This window comes from Hemibagrus wyckioides, linkage group LG07 (assembly GCF_019097595.1).
Source record: "Hemibagrus wyckioides isolate EC202008001 linkage group LG07, SWU_Hwy_1.0, whole genome shotgun sequence".
In the NCBI taxonomy this organism is placed as follows: Eukaryota; Metazoa; Chordata; class Actinopteri; order Siluriformes; family Bagridae; genus Hemibagrus; species Hemibagrus wyckioides.
Genome location: NC_080716.1, coordinates 19,046,336 through 19,072,237, shown reverse-complemented (window position 1 = coordinate 19,072,237; position 25,902 = coordinate 19,046,336). Strand labels below are relative to the sequence as shown.

General features: G+C 40.4%; 1 protein-coding gene across 1 annotated transcript in view; it reads right to left on the bottom strand.

The window, feature by feature from the left end:
- The window catches only part of sema4f (sema domain, immunoglobulin domain (Ig), transmembrane domain (TM) and short cytoplasmic domain, (semaphorin) 4F), a 57,652-nt gene extending 32,955 nt beyond the window's left edge, over positions 1-24,697 (bottom strand). Inside the window, exon 1 of the mRNA XM_058394959.1 lies at positions 23,875-24,697. Within this exon, the coding sequence (XP_058250942.1) occupies positions 23,875-23,962 (88 nt within the window). The 5' untranslated portion in view covers positions 23,963-24,697. The remainder of the gene's footprint in view (positions 1-23,874) is intronic.
- Positions 24,698-25,902: the final 1,205 nt, after the last annotated feature.

Sequence of the window (25,902 nt, the reverse complement as noted above, 5' to 3'; positions counted from 1 at the left end):
CCTGACTTGTTCTTCTCCTCCTCCTCCTCATTTTTCTCCTTCTACTCGTCCTCCTCCTCATTTTTCTCCTTCTACTCCTCTTCCCCCTCCTCCATCCCCTTCTCCTCCTCTTCTTCACCTCCTCCTCCTCTTCTTCTTCTCCTCCCCTTTCCCACCTCCTGCTCCTTCTTCTTCTTCTCCTCCTCATCCCTCTTCTCCTTCATCTTCTCCTTCTGCTCCTTCCTTCCTTCCTTCCTTCCTTCCCTTAACTCTAAAATTGTTGACATTCTTGTTTTCTTGTCTTTTTTTAGGTTCTGGACAATTAAATTGTTTATCATGATTGTTTAAACTAGTAAATCACAAGCAGAATGGTGGGAAAAAGAAAAAGAACACACACACCCTTCTTTATTTCTACATTATAGTGCCATCCATCTCACTTTGTTCCCGATGGCCAAATACCGAACATAGTCATTTGTGACAGAGTAAACCAGACACAAAAGTAGTAATAGGAAAGGATCATGCCAAATAGAGGAAGGTAAAGCCACTAGCCAGTTCTTACACAATATCAGCTTACAGGTTTTAGCCCTTCTTGCACTCACACACTGATACAAATCAGGTCAGACTAGTCAGTCTCCGGATGTTCGACTGAGCACTATGAACTGAAGCCTGTACCACACATGCAAGCCTCTTTGTAAACCAGCGCCAGTGACAGTTATGCGTTTTCTTTTGTTAAACAGTTATTAGTCCAGATTATACTGTCACCATGTGACTAATACAAGACTCAGTTTGTCAAAATTCCATCATTGAACATTGCAATTGTGTCTTTTGTGTCATGTTTCGACCCTTAAGACAGCCAGCGACAGTATTTTACCGTTTTCTCAGAGGAACAGATGATGGCTGGTTACGGTCCCTGCTCTGGGAACAAAAGCGCTTTTCACACTCTCTCACTAGACGTTACACAGACACACGGTCACAGAACGAGGACAGTGTTGTGTCTGAATTTCTCTTCATCATAATGGGACATCTGTGTATCCGTGTGCAAAGCAGTGACAAAAGTAGGAAAGACAACAGACTGAGGAACAGGATATGAAGACGGAGGATAAAGCCAATGTGAGGGCCATCATTTATTCAAATATTTAGATCTAAATGAAGTGGAAAGTGAAGACAGCGCTGTGTCAGGGTGTTTGGGTGCTCTCTCTCACGCTCGTGCTCTCTTGCCATGTAGCCAGATGGAGAGGAGTCTGGAGCTGACAGCACAGCAGAGGCCAGGACACAGCCTCAAAGCACAAGCAGCCACTTAGTGCAGAGGGAAGAGATGGTGGAAAAGGCAGAGCAGAGACACAGTGGAAGTGAATATACTGACATTTATGAGCTTCACAGTAACCAGCTTCAACCATGCCTGATTGGTGGAGATGACATCTAACACCATTCTTACAGAAACCAGAGTTAGCAAACCCTGAAGCCACACACAATCACCCATACGGTCACACATGCACACTCACACTCACACACGCATACACAAACTCTCATATACACACACACACGCTCACATACATACACACACACTCATACGCACGCACACACTCACATACGCATACACAAACTCTCATATACACACACACACACACGCACACACTCATACGCATGCACACACTCACAAACGCACAGAGACGGTCATATATGCATGCATATACATACACACTCTTTCCCATACACACGAGCATGCACACACTCTCACACACACTCTTACACACACGCACACTCTTGCACACACCTTTCAGTGTTCCCAAAAGTGCTCACACAGAGACACAGAGCAGATTTCCCCTCAGGACTGATGACCTAATATTAAACAAGGATGTCAGACTGAGACATGTACTCTGGCTCTGCCAACTGGATACTGGCCCAGGACATCTCTCCCTCTCTCTCTTTCTCTCTCTCTCTCTACACACACACACACACCCCAATCAGCTTACATAAATAATTCATAATGCACAGTGAAAGAGTGTGGAGAAATGGTTCCGGTAAATTTATAATGGGTAAAAAATAGCTGGGTGTAGATGGGTTTGTGCATGTGTGCTATACTTTATTCATGTCATCATATAGCAAGGTGCGAGTATGTCACGTTACAGGAAAGACGAGATGAGAGTCATGTGTTAATGCTCTGTGTGCACATGTGATTGCGTGCATCAGTGTTTGGTTTCAAGTTCAAATTTCAGACAGTAGGTTATGTTGAATATTCAAATGAAATTTGGGAACTTGGGTTCGGTTCATATTATTATTGCAGTACACCATATAGCCGTGTGTGTGTGTGTGCATGCGTGCATCTGTACTTTAAAAAAAATGTATCTAGGTGAAAAAAGAATCTTCATCTTTCCTGTTCTTTCACATTCTTTTCTCTCCTACACACCATGTACAAATACATGCTAATCACACACACGCTGAGCTATTACAACATGAAACATACAGTATGTCTGGTTTTACACACTTCAGTTTAGTCAGATATGTGGCTCTAATCCTCTCTAGACTCTTCTCCAGTTTATTCTTTCAAACTAAATAAATAAATAAAAGTTTCAGAGACACTTGTTTCATTACAGTTTTAAGAGTCATGAATATAACTGAGCGCAGCATATGGAGAACTAACTACACAACCACATTAAAACCCTGTCAAAGAAATTAAAAGTGGACTCGATGTTTTGACCATGCTGTTGCTACCTAAGCGTTTATCAAAGCTTTATGGAACTGGCTTTCTACATTAATTACAGGACGTCATTCAGGGCATTTTTTTTTCAAAATTAAATAAACGGCAACCTTTGATGAAATTCGCCCCGTGGTTTCTGTTGATTAGCTCTCCATCTGTAAATAGCAGGCCGCTTTGTTTAGTGACTCCAGCCAGCATGGAGCTGTTATTATAATAATAATAAAAAATAAAAAATAAAAAAAAAACCTTTTTTTCCTTTTATTATACACACCATATAATAAGTCCAGCTCCTTTGAATCTTAGACACCCTGGTCTGATTCATACAGCAGTGTAAATGAAAAATATAAATAAATAAATAAATAAATAAATAAATAAATAATTTTCAGGTTTCACCTTGAATAATCAATTTAAAGTGGAAAAAAAAAGTTAAACAAGGCTGCTTTGGAAATTGTGGCTTTAGACATAGGCTTATAATGCACTAATGTATGTCTACGTTTGCCTTGGAATAAAGGGAAACTGATAATGCCTTATGTAAATGGAATACAATATATTGGCAAAAGTTTTGGGACACCCCTCCAAATCATTGAGTTTGGGTGTTGTTTTCAGGGGTTGGCCCATTAGTTCCAGTGGAAGGAACTATTAATGCTTCAGCATACCAAGACATTTTGGACAATTTCATGCTCCCAACTTTGTGGGAACAGTTTGGGAATGACTGCTTCCTGTTCCAACATGACTGTGCACCAGTGCACAAAGCAAGGTCCATAAAGACATGGATGAGAGAGTTTGGTGTGGAGGAACTTCACAGAGTCCTGACCTCAACCCGACAGAACATCTTTTGGATGAATTAGAGTGGAGACTGCGATCCAGGCCTTCTCGTCCAACATCAGTGCCTGACCTCACAAATGCGCTTCTAGACGAATGGTCAAAAATTCCCATAAACACACTCCTAAACCTTGCGGAAAGCCTTCCAAGAAGAGTTGAAGCTGTTATAGCTGCAAAAGGTGGGACAACTCCATATTACATTCATGTGCATGTAAATGCAGACATCCCAGTTTTGGCCTGGCTCACAGTCTCCGCTCTAATTCATCCTAAAGGTGTTCTATCAGGTTGAGGTCAGGACACGGTGCAGGCCAGTCAAGTTCCTCCACACCAAACTCATTCATCCATGTCTTTATGGACCTTGCTTTGTGCACTGGTGTGCAGTCATGTTGGAACAGGAAGGGGTCATCCCCAAACTGTTCCCACAAAGTTGGGAGCATGAAATTGTCCAAAATGTCTTGGTATGCTGAAGCATTAAGAGTTCCTTTCACTGGAACTAAGGGGCCAAGCCCAACCCCTAAACTCAATGATTTGGAGGGGTGTCCCAAAACTTTTGGCAATATAGTGCATCTATCTAATTAACATAGTGACAGTCTGCTTATTACCCTGTTATAGCACTTCCTGAATCATTTGAAACCTGGTCATGTAATGAAAAAATCCATTCAAAACCTGGTCATGTGATGAAACAGATCACAATAAATTAACATTTCAAAGTGTGAGACACAAATCACTCGTACTGTGTGTTTAATAAATATGTTTGGATGATGTTTTGCACTCCGACACTCACAAATTCAACATGGCTACTTGTTGCTCTCTCACAGGATTATCATGTGCCTTGTTGCTATGGTAACCTTGGTTAGGATTACATGCAGGTTGTATGTAAATGGAGATTTTCACCAGCATTTAATGCTTGTTCGGTTTGTTTAAAACCTGCCATTGAAATGGATTCATTTGCATGTAAACAAGCCACATACATTGTATTTACATGTAAAGTCCTAAGAATGTGTTCTCTCCTCAGAAAAAAAAAAAACATGGATGATATGTATTAAATCTGGATTACAGTTCTGCGATGCTTCTCAGTTTCATGTCCGGTAGGGATGAGGGGTTAATTCTGCGTCTGAGTGAAATTAAATTTAACATCAGTTCCAATAAACGCCTAATGTTATAAAGCTGCAAAGGACTGTGATAAAATTATTCTGAATGGTCACAGAGAGAAAGGACAAAAGAGACAGAGAGAGCTGAAAGAGAGAGATGGCCTGTTTCCAGTTGGCTGCACTCTTCCTGCAGAGTCATGTTCACGCTCGGATGATGATGACGGTGATGACGAAGGATGTAGAGAATAGTAGTGGCTGAGCAGCTTCACGCCTCACTAACTTTATTGTATATAGCTCATAGAAGAAATTCATAATTAATTGTTCTATGACAAAAAGCTATAGTTAACCAACACAAAGGCTTTTTTTTTTTTTTTTTTACAAATGCTGTAAAAGTACAGCGCAACAACAAAGAGTCAGGTGTGACATTTTTGTTCTACTCCGCTCTGCCGTAGACTGACCAGGACTCGCTTATAAAAAGATTTAGAGTGCACTGCTTAAGGCTCATCGTGCTTGGTTACACAGTGTGAAATTACAGTCTAACACGCCTGGAGAAGTTTGGAGACATGTTGGAGAATCGCTGTCTGACAAGACAAACTACACAAGTAACACTACTGCTGGTAAAGACTCAACTGTTAGTGTTGGTATAATATAGAAATGCTAATGCTAGCGAAGATTAGCAGTAGCACTAAAAATAGGCCTCACTGGCAGTCAAGAAGCATTAGCTGTTATAAGAAAAGGCTAAACGGAAGACCGCCCTTGCTAACAATAATAGTGTAGCAAGACTGAGAACATCCATCCTTTTTATTTATAGGAAATTGTTATTCAGAGTCTGAGTGTACACTATACACTCTGTGTGTGTGTGTGTGTATCTAAGGAGAGGAGAGAGAGAGATAATGGTGTTTTCTGGAATCCTTCCCATCGATCAATACAGCTTTCCTTCAACTTAATGCCCTATGTCACACGACCTGTGAGTGTATTTCTGTTCCTCAGCCAAATATCTCTGCTAGAGTGTTGTGGGTGGAATGATGTGAACATTCTGGAAACTTTACCAACCTTAGATTTCTTGTAAAAATGCAAAGGATTAACACTTGTGCAGTCAAGACAGATGGAGAGCTTCCTACAGGCCATTTATATCCCCCCTGGACTACACTACCCATAAGCCCTCTTGTCGCCCACACACACAGTCTTACTAGTGATATGATAGCTTTCAGACTCGAACCTCTACACTGACAAACACAAACAGATTGCTTTACTTCAAAGTATTAGAAATTCCTCCTGTATTTGTGGTGTATTCAATTTCCTCCAGAACTAATGTGGCTTCAGATCAGCATCTTGGTATCGATATTTCCCCTGATGATAATAAAAAGGGTGTTGCTTTTAGACTCAACTTAAACGTCCAGCTTATCCTCGATCTATTCAAGAACAGATTTTTTTTTTTTTGCCCTGATTAAACCTTAAACATGTTCAGTATTTACAACTAGAACATCCCGGAGTGTGGAAACGATTATTTCACTGAATTATTTGAAATGAACTGTTTCATGTGAAAACCATCTGAAAACAGAGTCTTGATGTTGTGCGTGACGGATCAGTAAACAGTAACGGCACAGATTAACCTTTATCCCCCCAAGTTTGTTGACGAGAATAAACTAACCAGAGATTCTAGCAAAATCTTGTAGTGTAGATGATGAATGAAGGACAACAGAGGACAAAAAAAATTTAGGAGTCATTGTCACCTTTCTAACATTGGTAAGGGTTAAACAAATCAGTGTTGCCAAAACATAAAGCAACATAGAATACACAACATATTTTAAGGCACTCCATTAGAGAGTTAATAACCAGTTAGTTTCCAATTCACCATCAAATAAAAACTTTATAATGCACTTCATAGCCAATAAAACGTTCTCAGGATCTCAGCCAGAGAAAACCTATTTATTTACGTAATATTACTGTGATTCTGTATTGTATCTTATTGTAACAAAAATTATAGAGAAAAATTGGATGTGGATTCTGTTCCTAATGTGAATATTATGAATGTATTATGAATGCAATTCATAGTAAAATGCACTGTTATACTTCTAATGTCAATCACGCACATAACAACAATAATAACGACAACAATAATAATTTTTCCATCCAGTCAGCAATCGACCATGGCACAAGCTAGTGCCTCATATCTCTCTCCATCTCTCTCCATCATACACACACACGCTGACTAGACTGAACAAAAAACACTTTCAGCAAATGTGCCTCAGTGAGCCTGATTGAGCAGCATTCCCACAGGAAACATACGCAGACACAATCCTCTGGCTGCCTCAGGCCTATGGCCAGGCCTTTCCAATGCACAACCACTCATTAGTGCTTTTTAGCAAACATAAGTTACTCCACCATTAGCTCACAGCATAGCATTGAAAGCAAAAGAAAAGTGCTTCACATCCTCATACTAAAAGCACACTCACTGCGAGGCCACTCCACATTCAAAATAATGGAATCCATTTAGCTAATAGGAAACCTGCATACATGACCATATGCCGTCCCAAAGGCTCTCTAGAACATGCACAAATTGTCATATCGGTTATCGTACTTCCTGAGGAGCACTGATTATAGATCTGAACTTATGCTACGGCAAGCCACCATCATCACGTTTACGCCTCTCTGTTCTGTTCGCCGGCACACCGGGTCGAAGGGTCACGCAGCGTTTCCCACATAGCCGTAGCCATGTGGCATCATCAACGGGACAGGAAGCTGGATGGGAAGTGAGTGGGCGGGGCTTCTTCCTTCCTGGACGCTTCTCCAAAACAATGGCTGAACTTCCTAAACTCAGACCAGCATGCTACTCTGTTATTGGAACTTACGCGCTGTGAGAGCAGGAAGGAGGGCGAGAAGGAAACCAACTGCTGAGATTATCGTAATTGTTTGGAAAGGTGCGAGTATGAACCTAAACACACACAAACTCCATAGGTGTTCCTGCAGCATTTTATTTTCTCAACTCCCGCTTCATATTAACTTACAACGATGCTTGTGATACTGATTGTGAACAATGTTCTTATTGTGTAAAGAGTTCGTTCTGTAATGATCCTCATTAAACTATCATTGACGACTGGAATAAACACAAGCATGTTTCTGTTGTAATTACAGCCGGCCGAACATCAACAATCCCCTCCGTATGTATTGACTCGCGATTTCTATCTGTAGCTCTAACTGCGTCTGTTAGCGTGCACCAAATACTCCTATCTATTACTCGCCTTTCTTTTTTTAATTAAACATGAACTCTGCTTGTGTTTCTGGAGGAAGAGGGGTAAACACTTGGAAGGGAAAAAAAAAAAAAAAGAAACTCCAAAGAAATCCCTGAACAGTCGGCATCATTTGTGAATTATGACAAAGCCTCAGCCACATCACTCGAGAGATGTGTGTGGGATTGTTTATTTAATTTTGCTTGTCATATTTTCTAACAAATTTTGGTTCCATTTCTACAAAAGCGAAACAATCCAGCAAGCTCATATAAACCTCCTCGACCTCTACCGGGCGGTTACTAGGTATGAATGAATGAATGAACACTACATGCATTGTACAATGACTCATGTTACAGTAATGAATGTAATCTAATGAAATCTTTGCTTTATCTCTGACCACATACTTTATATCTAATGCTTGCTCACTTGAAAGTAAAAAACCTTCTGCTAGATTGAATATTTAGCTGTGTCCTATGGGGGTCACAGTCCTGGTTCTCATCTCTCTGATCCTCTTATTCGCAGCCGTACCTGTGTCCGTTGAAAACGCATTCAGAATGACGTATTTGTATTCAGTTACATCCCTAGTAAGGAAACTGGATTTCTTGCAAAAAAACGAAGCATTCAGGTTCCTCTTTTCCCCCCACCAGTCATGCCAGTAGCAGTGTGGGAGTAAACAAAAGGTGTTTAGGTTGAATTCATAGCCGTATCAGGTTGGAATATTTGGCTACAGACCAACGAAAATGAAACCATGCACACAGTAATCCAGCAGGCAGAACAGGTTACATTTTTTCCTCGGCGATTCACCTGAGCACTCACTCTGCCTATTACTCAGAGGGGTGACGACAAACACAAAGCATCTTCTACAGCATCCACAGCCTTCAAGATGAGTATGACAAACCTGTGTGACCAGTTCTAGAATATGCAAACATGACATATGCATACGCATCATGTTTTTGTCCTGTGTGGTTTAGTGATTACCTCTGTGTATCCCAAAAAAAAAAAAAAAAAAAAAAAGACAAAGAAAATAAATAAAAAATGGGGGGGGCACTATGACCCTCATATCGAAGCGAATTCATGTGTGTGTTTGAGTAATTGCGCACGTGTGTTATAAAACCAAAGCAACGCAGGCCAACCATAAGCCTTTGTACGAGCGAGAGAAAGAAAATGAGAGCAAAAGAAAAAGAGCATTGAGGGGGGAAGAAAAGAAAGAAATGAGAACAAAGAACAGCGGCTAAAACAGGAGTGGGCGATAATGGACAAAATCTGAAAATAATTTTTGAGAATATATTAACACTCAGCTGCAAAAAAGAGAAAGAAAAAAAACCTGCATGAGGTTGTTGATATACTGAAGACGCACTAAAAAAACAACGATCTTCCAAGAAGTTTCTCGGACTAGGAGTGACTTTCTGTAAACGCACTCACATGACACCTGCAAACCTAAGAGCCAGACAAGCATGCTCTGTTCAGAAAACAATCTCAGATATAAACCCACCAGCTCAGCATATTGACACAGGGAGAATCTATAGAAGTGCTTTATAAGTGCACCATTACACAAAGAGACAGCTGAGTACTACATTATAATACTTAGACATGTCCCAGGATACAGTGATCTGGTAGTATCATGTATTCATGGTCTACTAAATGGTTAAAAGGAAGCTTTCCCTTACTGCCACACACACACAGACTATGACCTTCTCCTCGGCCACTCGGTCTCACTGCCCCTTCAGACTGGTCCATTAAGCGAGCGGCAGGGAGGGGGGTTAGGTCCATTAGGTCCAGATAGATCCAATTATACAGGCAAGGCAGAAAACTGGGTTTACCCTCCATGCTGTCGCTACACAGGTTGGGTTCCTGTACCCAGGGGCAGCAGGGCTGCTAATGGACATCGGAAAAATGTCCACTGCACTTTGGTGCACACGAGAAAGACAAAACGCAAATCACTTTCCACTGTGATCATGATTCTTACTGAATTTGATGGTAAAACACATCAGTTAGAGACGTGGAGAGAAATATGGTCAACATATAAGATACAAGAGAAAAAGAAATTTTGTGTTCATTTATACAAATAACTGCATAAATGTCCTTCCATGTCCAATGTAACCTGCAGGACTAACACAATAACATGATTAATGAAATAATATGGTGTGGGTAATTCTAGCTTTTTTAAAATAATAATAATAATAATAATAATAATAATAATAATAATAATAATAATAATAATAAATCTATAGTTATCACCCTCTTTTGCTTTTTTTTACCCACCTTGACTGTTGTCTTCTGGAAAGTCACCAATTCCCAAATCCACTGTGTAATCTGTTCTTGAACTCTGTAGCCCCGCAATCCCTAATCCCTTCATCCTATCCTAGCTCTCGGCTATCAGAGCGTATTGTAACAGGCAGCGGGTCTGATGGCCCACTCTTACACCCAGATGTGTTTATCCATGGTATTTTTGGGGTAAATAATGGAGCAGTAAATTATTATAGGGTAATAAAACACACTTTCAGAAGAAGAAATTGAGAAATATTTATATAATTATATATTTAAACACAATCTGAAATGCAGGTTTATTTAATTGTGTGAAGTGGACAATCTGCCATATCAGAATATAGTATAGTCTAGATTATTTTGAAAGTATTAATTGATTTTTATCCAGCCTTCACTCTGGAGCACTGGAGGCAGAGTCAAAAAAGGACAGAGGTATAAAGGAAACCAAAAGGAAAAAAAAAAAAGCAGGGTAGTGTGTGACCAAGTGTGTGCCTCTTCAAGCACTAATGCGGGCTATGCCTCTGTACACAAGATTAATGACATTGAGCTCAGCTGGCAGTGTGTGTGTGTGTGTGTGTGTGTGTGTGTGTGGTTTTGACTTCATCACTGTTTGTGAGGGCGTGTGCATGCCTGACGGCTCTTTTAATAGTATTCATAGTGCAATTTGCAATTAGAAGTAATAACATCACATTGTGCATTTTGTGTGGGTGTTCCTTTCTTCTCTAAAAGTAGCACAACACACACACACAAATCGAATGTTTTGCATGAATTACTGATCTAATCAGCCATGAGAGAAATTGGACACAAACACATTCCTGTGAAAATGTGTTATTTATTTGCCTGAAAGTCATTTTCACACCTTTAGAAACCTGTTGGTGTTTGCCTTCTAATGCTTAATGATAACCAGCAACGATAAGGCATTTTCCCACCACTAAACAATGGCAAGGCTGGCTGTGTGTCAAATGGACTCTCACACTCACACAGGCACACACACACACACACACACACACACACACACACACACACACACACACAAATGCACATTTTTGTAGGTCACTCCAAATGTGCATAATTGGTACTACTTTTACACCACATAGAAAGCAATTGCATATCTGAAACCGTGCAGATGCATTTCATATTTCAACCAGCTAGAAAAACAAGCAAGCCTTCAACATAGCCAGGACCAACATCCTGTAACACACTGTAAAGGTTATCTCAGTCAATAATTGACTCGAGCATTAGTTCAGTGCCTCTCGCCCTTCCTCCCCCTCTCTCTCTCCCTTTCCCTTGGAAAATCCCAGAGGGTAGATCGCTTTGCATTTGTGTGTTGTATGGAACAGCAGAGAAAGACAGATCAGCACATGGCTTGCCTTAAAGTGCGCACACACACACACACACACACACAACCCGTATATAAAGCTACTACAGGACAGAAGTCCAGTGGTGTCCTTGAGCAAAGTCACAGCAGCTCATCAGATAGAGGAGATATAAATGCACCATAAAACAGAGCTGGTGTTTGAAATTGACTACAAATATCAGTCTCCTACATACAAACACTAGAATCCTTCAGAGGTAAATGTCTACTACATCCACAATTCTCAGCTGACTGTCACTAGGCACCATCGCCTGGTACCTCTGGATACAAAGCTGTTTATGCGTTACCATAAGACCTCAGAAGGCTAATGGGAGAGTGAGACAGATACACAAAACACTAATTGTCTATGGGGAAAAAGCACAGGATTAAGAACAACTCAAATTCAGCAGGCACAACACTACAAAGGGATTATTATAAAACATCTCTGGTTGGTGAACATCCCCTAAAGCCTGGTTTTGTTCAATCTTAACACTAAAATTCTCATAAAAAAACCCCCAAAAACTATGCGTTACTGGACAGTTATTTGTATAGTTAACACCAGCTTTGGGTGTTAAGGAACTGCTTATTGGTCAATAAATCTAACAGTAGGGTTAAAGTCCATTTTGGTAACTCACAAAAAATATGCTTACAGGCTACTCCAGTTTTTGTAATATCCCATATTTTGTAAACAAAATGAAATCACCAATATTTTATAAGTCAGAACAAGGAGGCATCTTTACTTGACCATCAACTCAGAATGCTTCACAACAACTAACTTCAGCTATTTGCCTCCAAAATCACTGACTATACCAATAAGAAACTGAGCTAGGAACTGGAGGATTTTTCACATCTCTGGACTTTAACCCAATAGCTGCTCTGGAAGTGATTGAGCCAATAAATGTTCTGTTGTATTCTTAGACTGCACTCTGTCTAAAGAGTCACTTTGTCCAAATGGCCTTAATGCTGCCCCTGGCAGTGTTCATTTATTGAAACCATAAGTCAAGGAGCTTGTCACTTGCTCTTGAGGTAAATATCCAGTATGTACAAGTACACTGGTTCACCAAGACCAGCAAAATAACAATAGATAATATTTGTCATTGAGAAATTTTCCAGTGGACAATAGATTATATCCTTAATATTCCAGATTCATCTAGTTATTCATCTTAAAGAATATTAGTCAATAACTGCTACAACGTATTCAGAAATAAGTACATATCCAGTTATGAGAGGAATATAGATTTGTTCTACCATCTAAGAATGTACTTAAACTTTATAAATATTTCCTTTTAAAATCCAACACACTCCAAGATCTGAAACTGGTGAAGCCGAGGACGTCTCAGTAAGCGGGATCTGGTTTACTAGTGTGAAGCAGCAGCTGCTTCCGTCTCAAAAATATGTTTTGCCTAAAAAAAACTACCATTCTTTAAAATCATAAGTGATTAACTGAGTCTCTCAGCTGTTCATGCAAAAGCAGATATTTGAATGAATCAATTACTACCATCATTTTCCTAAGAATTGCTGCTACCACAAGAGCAGGCATGATCTTACTCACAGGCAGTAGACCAGCATGGATCCAGCCACCATGCACCTGTTGTGTGTGTATTCAGCTTACGTGGCAATAGGTGAATCAAAACTAGGAAAAGGCTTTCAATTCATCAGCTACACTGAACCAAATCCCTCACAAAGTGCTCATCTTTTCCATGGAAAAGGATTAGACTAAACACAGCAGGGCAGCAGTTGTCACTTTAAAAGAAAATTTAAAAAAATAAGCAGAAAGGGCGCATGACTTCCTGTGAAAGAAATGAGCCATCAACACCATATTTTTTTTCCATGAACATTGACGTAACGTACGCATGTTGTGTGGGAATGCTTGGTTTCCAAATGCTCATTCAAAATCATGAGGCAGTCGGTATTTTGCACAACAATGGAAACTTGTGTCGTCATCAACCAACACGAGGAGTGTGTGAGATTTTCCTCAATCAATATTCTTGAAGGCAGACATTACAGTGCAGTGGAGTGAGTAAGATGGTCATGTCCTGTATTGCACTTAGACTAAAATACTACTCAGTTTCCTGTGCTAAAGGAAGTACTGAACTGTGTTTCCTGTCTTAGAGAAATGTAATCACTGCATGTTTGGGTTTGTATGTGAGGCACAACAAGGATTGTGTCATGTATAGTAAGGGGTACAGGGGGGAGAAAAAAAAAAAAAAAAAAAAAAATTTATATATATATTGTACATATATATTTATATTATTGTATATATATATTGTATATAATTGTATATATATATATATATATATATATATATATATATATATATATATATATATATATATATATATATATATATATATATATATATATATATATATATACATACACATACATACACACACACACACACACACTATATTGCCAAAAGTATTCGCTCACCTGCCTTGACTCGCATATGAACTTAAGTGACATCCCATTCCTAATCCATAGGGTTCAATATGACGTCGGTCCACCCTTTGCAGCTATAACAGCTTCAACTCTTCTGGGAAGGCTGTCCACAAGGTTTAGGAGTGTGTTTATGGGAATTTTTGACCATTCTTCCAGAAGCGCATTTGTGAGGTCACACACTGATGTTGGACGAGAAGGCCTGGCTCTCAGTCTCCGCTCTAATTCATCCCAAAGGTGTTCTATCGGGTTGAGGTCAGGACTCTGTGCAGGCCAGTCAAGTTCATCCACACCAGACTCTGTCATCCATGTCTTTATGGACCTTGCTTTGTGCACTGGTGCACAGTCATGTTGGAAGAGGAAGGGGTCAGCTCCAAACTGTTCCCACAAAGTTGGGAGCATGAAATTGTCCAAAATGTCTTGGTATGCTGAAGCATTCAGAGTTCCTTTCACTGGAACTAAGGGGCCAAGCCCAGCTCCTGAAAAACAAGCCCACACCATAATCCCCCTCCACCAAACTTTACACTTGGCACAATGCAGTCAGACAAGTACCGTTCTCCTGGCAACCGCCAAACCCAGACTCGTCCATCAGATTGCCAGATGGAGAAGCGCGATTCGTCACTCCAGAGAACGCGTCTCCACTGCTCTAGAGTCCAGTGGCGGCGTGCTTTACACCACTGCATCCGACGCTTTGCATTGCACTTGGTGATGTATGGCTTGGATGCAGCTGCTCGGCCATGGAAACCCATTCCATGAAGCTCTCTGCGCACTGTTCTTGAGCTAATCTGAAGGCCACATGAAGTTTGGAGGTCTGTAGCGATTGACTCTGCAGAAAGTTGGCGACCTCTTCGCACTATGCGCCTCAGCATCCGCTGACCCCGCTCCGTCAGTTTACGTGGCCTACCACTTCGTGGCTGAGTTGCTGTCGTTCCCAAACACTTCCACGTTCTTATAATACAGCTGACAGTTGACTGTGGAATATTTAGGAGCGAGGAAATTTCACGACTGGATTTGTTGCACAGGTGGCATCCTATCACAGTTCCACGCTGGAATTCACTGAGCTCCTGAGAGCGACCCATTCTTTCACAAATGTTTGTAAAAACAGTCTGCATGCCTAGGTGCTTGATTTTATACACCTGTGGCCATGGAAGTGATTGGAACACCTGATTCTGATTATTTGGATGGGTGAGCGAATACTTTTGGCAATATATATATATATATATATATATATATATATATATATATATATATATATATATATATATATATATATATATATATATATATATAACAAAACAGGTTGTGTGTGTTCAGCAAACTGTTTTCAGTAAATAAAACCAGGTTAAACCACAACAGAAAGACAAAGAGCTAACGACTGGGACTCTTTTGCAAGATCTTACCTTGATATGATGGGACCTCCATCAATAATCGAACAGGCTGACCTACAGAAAGGTGTTTTACAGTCAATCCAAACCATCACTGGTGCGTGTCCATGGATAATTTTCATAGATTAAGTAGGCTATATACAGCAGCAATGGAAGTGTTTGTCTTTCAGGAAATTTGATGGGAGTGAATCACGTCAATGGTCATTACTGATGGCTCACTATGCACCCAAAGGCAAATAACTAATGGTTTACAAGGAATTAGTAATGTAATTGGCAAACAAATAAAAAATTTTTTTTAAAAAACCCTGATCACGATGTACAAAAAAAAGGCACAGTCAAGATTTCCATTCAGGTCATAACCACATGAACTTTTCATATAACCTGGTTTCATTTTCCTCTTATTTTTATACACAGATCTTTTTTCAGTTCTGTATAACACAAAAGAATTTGATCTTTTCAAATCAAATCTGAGAAATATTTATATGTTGTTTTTAATCAAATATATCTGCTAAGTGGCCATGTAAGGAATTCATGTAGCTTTTCAGGATACTGCGCAACACCAGTGAGGAAGGATGAGGACATTGGTGATATACCTGATATCTGGTGGCTCAATTCCAGCAGAAATGGAAGGAACCTAACCAAACTGAGTAATCTGAAACTATTGCACAATTGTTGCTCAGGAAATCAATACTGGCAAACTCCAGGTGTTTCTGGGACAGGGTGTGTGTTTATATTAAAAGACAGATATGGATGACTTGTACTTTACAAGTTTGAACCGTCAAGGCAGAGTTTTGAATTGAGAGAAAGATAGGACTTGTGCAATAAGGCTTGTAATGTATCATTTCTTCTGAAAAGTGCTGTGAAAACCATGTTAAAACATGAAAATCAGGACAATATACTTGATAAAACTTTCATATCAGTCATTTACAGGATGTGGCAGATGCTCTTATAATTTATACAGCTGATCAGCTGAGGGTTAGGGGCACAGAAGTGGCAGCATGGTGGTACTGGGATTCAAACTTTCAGCCTTCTGATCAGTAGCCATGTTAGCTGTAAATGATTTTTTTAAGCATATGTTACAACTACAGTTTGGTACGCTTCATACGCTTTAGTAGATTCCACCGATCTCCTCTTCCTAAACATCCATCCATCCATTTTCTGTACTGCTTATCCTGCACAGAGCTTATACCAGGGTGCTAAACCATCACACACACACACTCGTCCCCATTCGCACACTACGGACAATTCGGACATGTCACTCAGTCTGCGGTAAGGCACCGTGTCCCCACCCTTTACTGAAAGTCATTAGATAAAGTGGTTGATATCAAACAAACATAATTAAGTCAATGAAAATACCAGTTCGGCCAGTCATAATTCCGTTAATGGATATCGCAGAATCTCACTCAATTAAAGCCGAGGCTGGTGGCCCTCTGATCTGGCACTCAGAGTCAATCATCTGAAACCTTCATCCAGGTCTGTGCCTCCTGGCTGCTTCTTTCTTTCTGTCACAAAGCTTTTAGTTAATAGGAAGTCATAACACTAGATCAAAGCCTGTGTATGCTTACATGTCCTCTCACTCTCAATCAGGCTTCGCTCAGAACCGTTCTTCACTTTGCCAGAGCAAAACACTTCAATTTCTATAATGGGCTCGGATAATAATGTTTTTCTATGGGGCCGTGTTTACCAAGCAGCAGCCTCACAGACACTAACTAAACGCTGGGAGAAATATAAGCTACAATATGCTTCCTGACATACTGTACTTGTGCACTGGCCTACTTGGCATCGGCTCAACTCGTTGGTTAAAAAAAAAAAAAAAACCCTGCAAGGTATTAACGGCACATGCATGAAGAATAATTTATTTGCTTGTTGTTTTTCATTCACTGTAGTGCCAACTAAAGAGTTCAGCTTGATGTGACATGGAGGGGGCATAGCATCTGTTGCACAGTCTCCTGAAAACAATTATACACACTCGCACACAATGTGTGGCTGTTTTAGTCTCATACAGAATATGAGTGTGTGGAGGAGTCTCTAGATACGTGTATCAGTTTACCATTACTCCTACAGTGCCAAGCTGCTGTACATCCAGCAGATGCACCAGGAGGAACCTTTGTCTCTAGCCAAATAAAGGATGGGAGGGACAAAAAAAAGAGAGAGATTTTCGCCGTAGTTGACTATTAAATCCCTCCCCAGTATTTCACAAGCCATCTTATTCTAATTACAATCCCAGCCTCCAATTAGAGGCCAATAAAAGTGGGATGAAAGAAAGAAGACAGACCTAACAAGGGATGGATTTTACACCCTTTGGTTTCCGCTACCGAAACACACACACCACACAACACACAAATCCATTAGTCAGGGCTTTTCTGATTTAAACAGGGTAGCTGTGTGTGTATGTGTGAGTGCGCATGTAGAGAAAGAACTCCACAGCTTTCCTTTGTTCTCTCAAGGCTGCATCCTGCCATTAAGATCTTGATGCACAGGCTGGGATTTCTTGCTCGCACTTCCATGCTGGAGTCGACCCCCAAATCATAGCGAGAGACAGAGAGAGCGAGAGAGCAAGGGCAAAAGATGGAGAGCAATGGGGTGGTTTGGGGAGTGAATAAAGGCTGACAGAAAGCAAATGCAAAGTAAACCAAATAAAACTAATTTACAAGGTGAAAGAAAACCACTACATCCTGAACCCTTCCCAAAAAGAGTCTGACAAAATCAATACAATTTCTTTGCACCATATTTTTAAATCATGCCACGACAGGCCGGAAATCAATAACCTGCCACAAGTACTGTGCAGGCTTTAACAGCTCCAGAATTCTTATCTCACCCATTGACTCACAGTGTCATACCTCATTCATCTCTGCTGATGGGACTGATGTAATATTCAACTCTGATCAACCAATACGAGCGTTTACGCAACGCAAGGAATGACTGTTGTGAAATATAGCCATTGCATCGTTCCACAAATGCCACCAGTGTGAAAGATTTAGGATCACAAGATTGATTTTAACACATCCTGTGACACACAAGGTTCAGAGCACATGTGATGTATACCAAACACCCTAACCACATATCCGGCACATTTTGTATATTTATTATTCTAATAATAATATAAATACATTCACCTACCTCTACCACCCACCAGCCTCCCAGGCAGATGTGCAGATGGACTGAACATGTCATGACACTGTTCAGTTCGGGACTGATTCAGTGTCGGACAGTTAGACATGCTGCCAGAGGGAACATGTTCAATATGTGTGTGTTTATAGTGTTCTGCTGCGAAGCCAGTCATTTCCTCTCCAGGTGTGGCACAGAACACATACTAAAGCACACACACTCCTTAGTATAATATTACAATATAACATACATTAACTTCATGTGTGCCTTGGATATTGTCAGTGCTTCTATGACAATAAACATTACTCACAGATAGACATAACCATATCATTTTTGCAGCAGTTTTATTTTTTCTTATTAAATGCATGAAACAAGGAGCACAACACACACCAAGGGAGTGATGAAGAGGCAACGTGATACAGCTTGACATAAATTAAGTCTGTCAAACGTTGTGAATGTCTAAATCAAGCAGGTTATTGTCCTCACCTTCAAATGGATGATTTCAATGTTTTATTCTTCTTTAAACATGGCATATTACTATAAACAATATCTGTCCTGAAGACTCTCGTGTGTTGAAAAGCTTAAAGGAACAGCACTGACCCTTTCAAGTGCTCTCATCTTTTTGACTTCTTCAAAAAGACATAGAAATGTTCGACATATTGGTAACTACATGTTTATTTTAAATATCCATTCATGTGGAGTGTCCACCACACAGATATACCTTATTCTATAATCATTAGTAAATTTTGAATAAATCATCTTGGAACGTAGAATTTCTCACAACATTATCCACTTTCCCACTGGTTCTTATTTAGCAGAAGCAAGTCTTCACCAAACTAAATACTGAGAGTGTTTAAGACAGGGATGTCCAGTCTCATCTGCAAGGCCCAGTGTGAGTGCAGGTTTCTGTTCCAATCATTCAGGAGCCACACCTGATTCCACCTGTTTATCAGCTGATCTTGGCTTTCAGGAGACCCAGGTGTGGCTTCTGCTTGATTGGAATGAAAACCTGAACCCACACTGGACCTTTCTTGATAACAGTGGACACCTCTTATTTAACTCTAATAAGAAAGCAAATTCTTTTTCAAGCTTTCTTTCTTTTTGTTTACGTCAGGGTTTTGGTGTAAGACTTTCTACAACGTTAGAGATATATATGCATTAGGTCCTGTCAGGAAGCTACTGTTTCTGGGTGTCTTGCTTCATCAGTTTCAGAAGACAGCTGGCAGTCCTTAAGAGCCAAATATGTAAATGAATGTGTGTGTGTGTGTGTGAGTGAGAGAGACAGCTGAATGTCTCAATATTGCACATCCTCCACAAAAAATGGGTGACAGTTATGCCGCATTATTTGCCAGACTGATCAACAAATGATGAGTTATGACGCCATGGAATACATAATATAGGTCAAAGCAAGCATGGTGTATCTGTTAGACTTCTGATCTACAAGGCTTAACCCACATAATGGCATGTAAACCGTCATGGTTTTCCTGACAACCTTAAAAGAATGTAGCCTATCACCCAGAATGTACGTCACAAGTGGGTGACAAGTGATGAGTTGGATGTGCGGAAAGAGCGTGGTTGTAAAAAGCAACAGTGTGAGTAAGTCCATACAGCTCACCTCTGTCCAAACTTATAAAGTCTGCCTACTCACCTGCATCATACATCACAAAACCACTGCACATCAGGCCGAGAGTCAGACAGCAAACAGTGACTTCCTATGACTCTTTGCTTCTCCTGACACGTGACTAAGGCTGATCCTGGATCTGTGTAACCTTTGGAGCTAATAAGACTTTAGATAAGAACTTGCTAGCGCTTTATATCGCTTGTTTTTTTCCAATGGTACTGTATTAACTGTACGGTTCAATAACACTAAGCTAAAGAAAAGATGACAGAAAATCAATCAGAGCGTGGAGCGACCTCTGATGTCTGACCTCAGCTATTCGAGACCCTCCCCCTGACCTCCTCATTGAGGAGGTTAGTGCTTTCAGCTTTCCACTTTTATTGCCCTACAGGAGTATTTTTCTTTTAGGCAGGTACTGCAAATATAAATATAACCTTGAAAACAGATAATGAAATCAATTTCCGAAATCTAATTAAGAGGAGTGAGCCGAGTGTGTGTAGGGGGGAAATGTTAACATCCAGAAGGGGGAAAAAAATATATTTTCAGGGGAACGTTTTAAAGTTTATGCTGCAACCACTATAAACTCTGCCAAGCAAGAAATCTATTCATTTATTCAGCGGGAAGAGGCACATCTCAGGAGGAAGGAAAGTCAGCAGAACGTCGAAGTATGAATAAACCCTGACCTTCATGACAAACTCCACACAGAGAATCGCAGTGTTCTGCGCTTCGTTTTACACAGCAGGCTACGCTCTGCTTACGTTAGCTATGGCATTTCATACCAAACAAACTAGGGTCTTATTGTAAAAAAGATGCTGATTAAAATTTGTTTTCGGGTTCCTTTTGTGCTGACACACCAGACTTAATCGCCTACAGTGTAGGAGTGACGTTGGAGGAGAACGCAGAGGTCATGATCCCGAGTAGGCTAAGGCGGCACTTTGTCTTTTTCATTGTCTGAGAAAGAGCACATTCTCAACGTGAGGCAAAAACACACTCCCTCACACATTGTCTGTCATTTTGCTGTACACAACTGCCACTGTATATTAGGATCATAAAGGAATTTCACATTAACGTGGTAAATAAATACAAATATATCCTAATGGCTCTACATGTCTGCTTGAAGAATAGACATACGACACACATAAAATGTCAGGCACTGAGAGAGCGAAAAAAAAGGGAAAAGAATAAAATACACACCAAGCATGTGCGTTTGATGGAGATGGAGAAAGAGAAACACTAGACCAACCGAACAGCCGAGCATGAGGATGAGGGAAAGTCAATAATGTGTATGGAAAAAGCCCTGGCCCATTCTATCAGCACTGTGAGCAGCAAAATGCACTTTTGATGGAAAATTCCCATAACGCTCACGTCATATATTTTTCCTTTAAACCTTGCACAAAATGTCTTGTTTGTAAAACCTCATAAGGTCACTTATGATGTTGGATCTCTTAATCAGTGTCATGAGAAGGGTATTAGAAACACGGTTAGTCAAGTGAAGAGTAAATCCAACCTGACAACAGAAAGAGGTTAAGACATAGGGCTAGTGTCACATGTGATCCTTTTCACATGAGCACCACACTGATAGTCAAACCTCAAATGCCTACAACATACTGTGTAAAATAAGCTATAGTTTAGGACACAAATTTGGAGGCTCAAATAGAAAGAAGTCGTGTTTTTTGCTAGTCCCTGCTCTAGATGCAGCCTACAAGGTAGTGCGCAGCGGACTGTGCTGTTGATGGGTGAAGCCTCTCCTGAGAGGAGAGAAGCTTGCGTGCTTGGAGAGGTTTGTTTGCAACTCCAGTACCGGTGTGAGGAGGAAACAAGCTGTGGAACACAGCAAGAACCCCCTAGTCTAAACATGCTCTCCCACAGGGTGTTTAACCGGAACATGGAAACAGTCACATGGTGAAGTTAGCCATATGGGCATGATTAGAGATTTCTGCATCCCACAATGCACTCTTCTTAAAGAACTAATTACAAAAATACAACCTGATGGCATTTACTATTCTAACAAAAGAAATTGAAAAATGTAGAGGAAGATGTTGAGCAGCTACGGAAAAGCAATGTGGGAAGCAGGAGAGAATTAAGTGTGGGAAATGAGGGGCAGAACCCAGGGGAGGTTCCACACAAAAGGGGGATTATCACACTAACTTTAATAGATGTCTTTATTACTTCGGAGAAACTTCTGAACCAGTGAAACAGCTCATTGGTCAGAAAAAAAATGCATGAATAAATGTTAATGTGCTATTAATGCAAAAAGGCAGCGTGTGTCAAATGACTGAAATTCAGCATTTGATGTATTGCCATGGCATTTTGATGAGCTTAATGACCAGCCATCAAACAGCCTTCTATTATCGCATTTTATAAGAAATCACCACCTTCTAATATCTTAATATACACTATATTGCCATTACATGGACACCTGACCAATCACACCCATATGTGCTTGTTAAGAGATTTCATCCCCCTTTTACTGATGCATTCATAGATAGAGACTTCAAAGTACTTTTGAACATCGCTCTGGATAAGGGCATCTGCCAAATGCCATAAATGTATATGTACTGATATAATAACCACTCTTGTGAGAGGCTTTCCACTAGATTTTGGAGTGTGACTATGGAGATGTGTGTTCACTGAGCTACAAGAGCATTAGGGAAGGCTCAGTCAGCGCTGCATTGCATCCCAAATGTGTATAACGTCCAGGGATCTGTGCAAGCCACTTGAGATCTTCTACTCTAACCTTCATAGAGTCCAATTTGTCCTCAGTGGCACCGTTATGCTGGAACCATGTCTTCATAGACCCCGATTTGTCCTCAGTGGCACCGTTATGCTGGAACCATGTCTTCATAGACCACGATTTGTCCTCAGTGGCACCTTTATGCTGGAACCATGTCTTCCTAGACCCCGATTTGTCCTCAGTGGCACCGTTATGCTGGAACCATGTCTTCCTAGACCCTGATTTGTCCTCAGTGGCACCGTTATGCTGGAACCATGTCTTCCTAGACCCTGATTTGTCCTCAGTGGCACCGTTATGCTGGAACCATGTCTTCCTAGACCCTGATTTGTCCTCAGTGGCACCGTTATGCTGGAACCATGTCTTCCTAGACCCTGATTTGTCCTCAGTGGCACCGTTATGCTGGAACCATGTCTTCCTAGACCCTGATTTGTCCTCAGTGGCACCGTTATGCTGGAACATATTCATGCATTTTCAGGTTCAGGTACAACAATATTCTATACAACTATGTGCTTCCAATTTGGTGGCAGTAATCTGAGGTGGAACCACATATGGATGTGACGGTCAGGTGTCCACAAACTTTTGGCCATGCAGTGTAAATATGTATGCTGCTCAAGCTATTAAGTGCTTCTTGAGGCAATTCCTCACAGTGCCCCAACAAACACCTGTTAGCATCATGCAAAGGAAGAATAAACTGTTTTGCCTAAAGACAAGCACCTGACTCTCGCAGCACAAAGTAAAGAACATCAGCATAGCGAGGGAAAATGAAACATCTGGCAACATGTCCTGTTTTAGTCCGAATAATTGTGAGGCGTAAAAACAAATAAAAAGTACTCGAGGCGAGTCACTTGGTGCGCGTGCGGTTCTGGTGCGCGTTCTCCGGGTCAACAATGCTAAACGAAACCAAAATGGTGACACTATTCATATATATATTAAAAAAAACACACCAACAAGAAGACCAATAAAACAAGGCAACCTATTCTTATTAGATTAATTCAACTCATTGGGGTTTGGCATGACAGCGGCTCTGTCGAGAACCTGAGCGCACGAGAGTTTGCTTGTTTTGCACCTAACCAAATGTTTTGGGTTTCTTTAAACAAAGCTTGTGCACGTGAGCGACTGAGTGAAGCAGAGGTAAAGTGATATGCACTGACCTTCATGGCTGCTCAGAGCTGCTGTCCAGGAGAGGAGAGGTAAACACAGCGACAGAAGTGCAGCGAGCAGACAGGTGGCCGGCTTCATGGTCCGCGGATCAGAGCCACTAAAGTTCAGGAATAAAGTCTTTAAATCGCCGGTCTCAGCTGCAGCTCATTGTACCGCTTTAATATGAACGGACACAAACACGCAATATTTCTCCTAGGGTGGGAAAAAGGCTCGCGCAAGTTGGAAACTTGCGAAAAGCACGACTCCGTAACGAAAACAATAAATATGTACACAATTGCAAAATAATAACAAAATTAAATAAGCAACATTACAATGCTTGATTTTACAATCGGGTGGCGTTTCCGCGTAATGTCGCGTAAAAGTGAAGTGTTCCTGCGCTCCGTTCAAAGCAAATTAAAACGCTTGATTTTTTTTGTACTCAGGAAAAGAAGAAAAAAAAAAAACAGAAAACAGGCGAAAAGTCAAAGTTTTCCAAGTTGAAAGCAATAGAAATGCTGAGGCGATAGCTGCCACATCAAGAAAAATCACGCTCCTCTTTCATTTGTGCGCGTCCGGTTATAAGTCTTTGCGTCCGTTCACTTCAAATGGAAGTGCACACAAATTCAAATGGTCCCATATAAACCTCTCGGTCGCTATCCACCAGGCGAGTAATGACTAACAAAACCACATCCGAAGCTCGCTGTCAGATTACACAAAGAAACAGCTGAGTAAAAAAAAAAGAAGAAGAAGCCTGGAAGCGAAAAGGGGAGAAAAAAAAAAAGAAAGACAAGCAGCGTTTATTTGTCCCGAGATCCCGGTGACGAGTCACTCACAAATCCTCCTGCACGCGCCCTCCACTCAGCGCCCCACCCCACTCACATCACTGACTAATCACCTACAGGTAAGTCCATACCACGTGACCGAGCCGCGCTACACAGAGGCGTAGATCACCATCATAATAATAATAATAATAACAATAGTAGCATCAACGACATCATAATTATTATAATAATACACTGGTATTATTATTATTATTATTATTATTATTATTATTATTATTATTATTATTATAGTCCTTGCAGTATTATTATATTTAACAAAAATAAGCAAAATTTAATATTTTCAGTTTAATTAATTCAATTTAATATTTAAGCTTTTACCAATGTTGCTGTTGTAGTTTTTATTGTTGTTGTTGTTATTATTATTATTATTATTATTATTATTATTATTGTAGAAGTAGTAGTCGTCGTCCTTGCAGTATTATTATATTTAACAAAAATAAGCAAAATTTAATATTTTCAGTTTAATTAAATTCTGTTTAATATTTAAGCTTTTACCGATGTTGTTGTTGTAGTTTTTATTGTTATTATTATTATTATTATTATTATTATTATTATTATTATTATTATTATTAAAGGCAAACCCTTTTATTCAAATCAACTTTGAATAAAAGTGGGGACAATGGTAGCTCAAATGGTTAACGCTCTGGGTCGCTGACCGGAAGATCGGGGTTCGGGCCCCAGCACCGCGAAGCTGCCAACGGTGGGCCCTTGAGCAAGGCCCACAACCCACCCTGCTCCAGAGGCACTGCATCATGGCAGACCCTGCGCTCTGACCCCATGCATGCGAAGAAAGAATTTCACTGTGCAGTAATGTATATGTGACCCATAAAGACAACTTAACTTGTATGACACATAGTATTATCATAATTTCTTCCTAGTAATCAAAATTTCTTTCCATAAGATTTAACGGAAGGTACCTTTATCCCCAAATCACTGTATTATTCATTTTTAATACAACCCGAGAAACCAGACTGGGGCAGGAGCAAGAAGAGATGGGGGTGGGGTTTCATCTGGTTTCATACAAATGTAGGCTGACTTGCTACACAACCAGATAATAGTAAGAATTGGTGTACTATCTGACCTTCTAATCTGTAGCCTACATGGTGCTGTTTGAGCCTTAGTTTCCGTCTGTCTCTCTTTAATCTGCATGAGAACAAAAGCCTGGGTTGTGACCAGATCAGCAGACAGAAGGTCAGT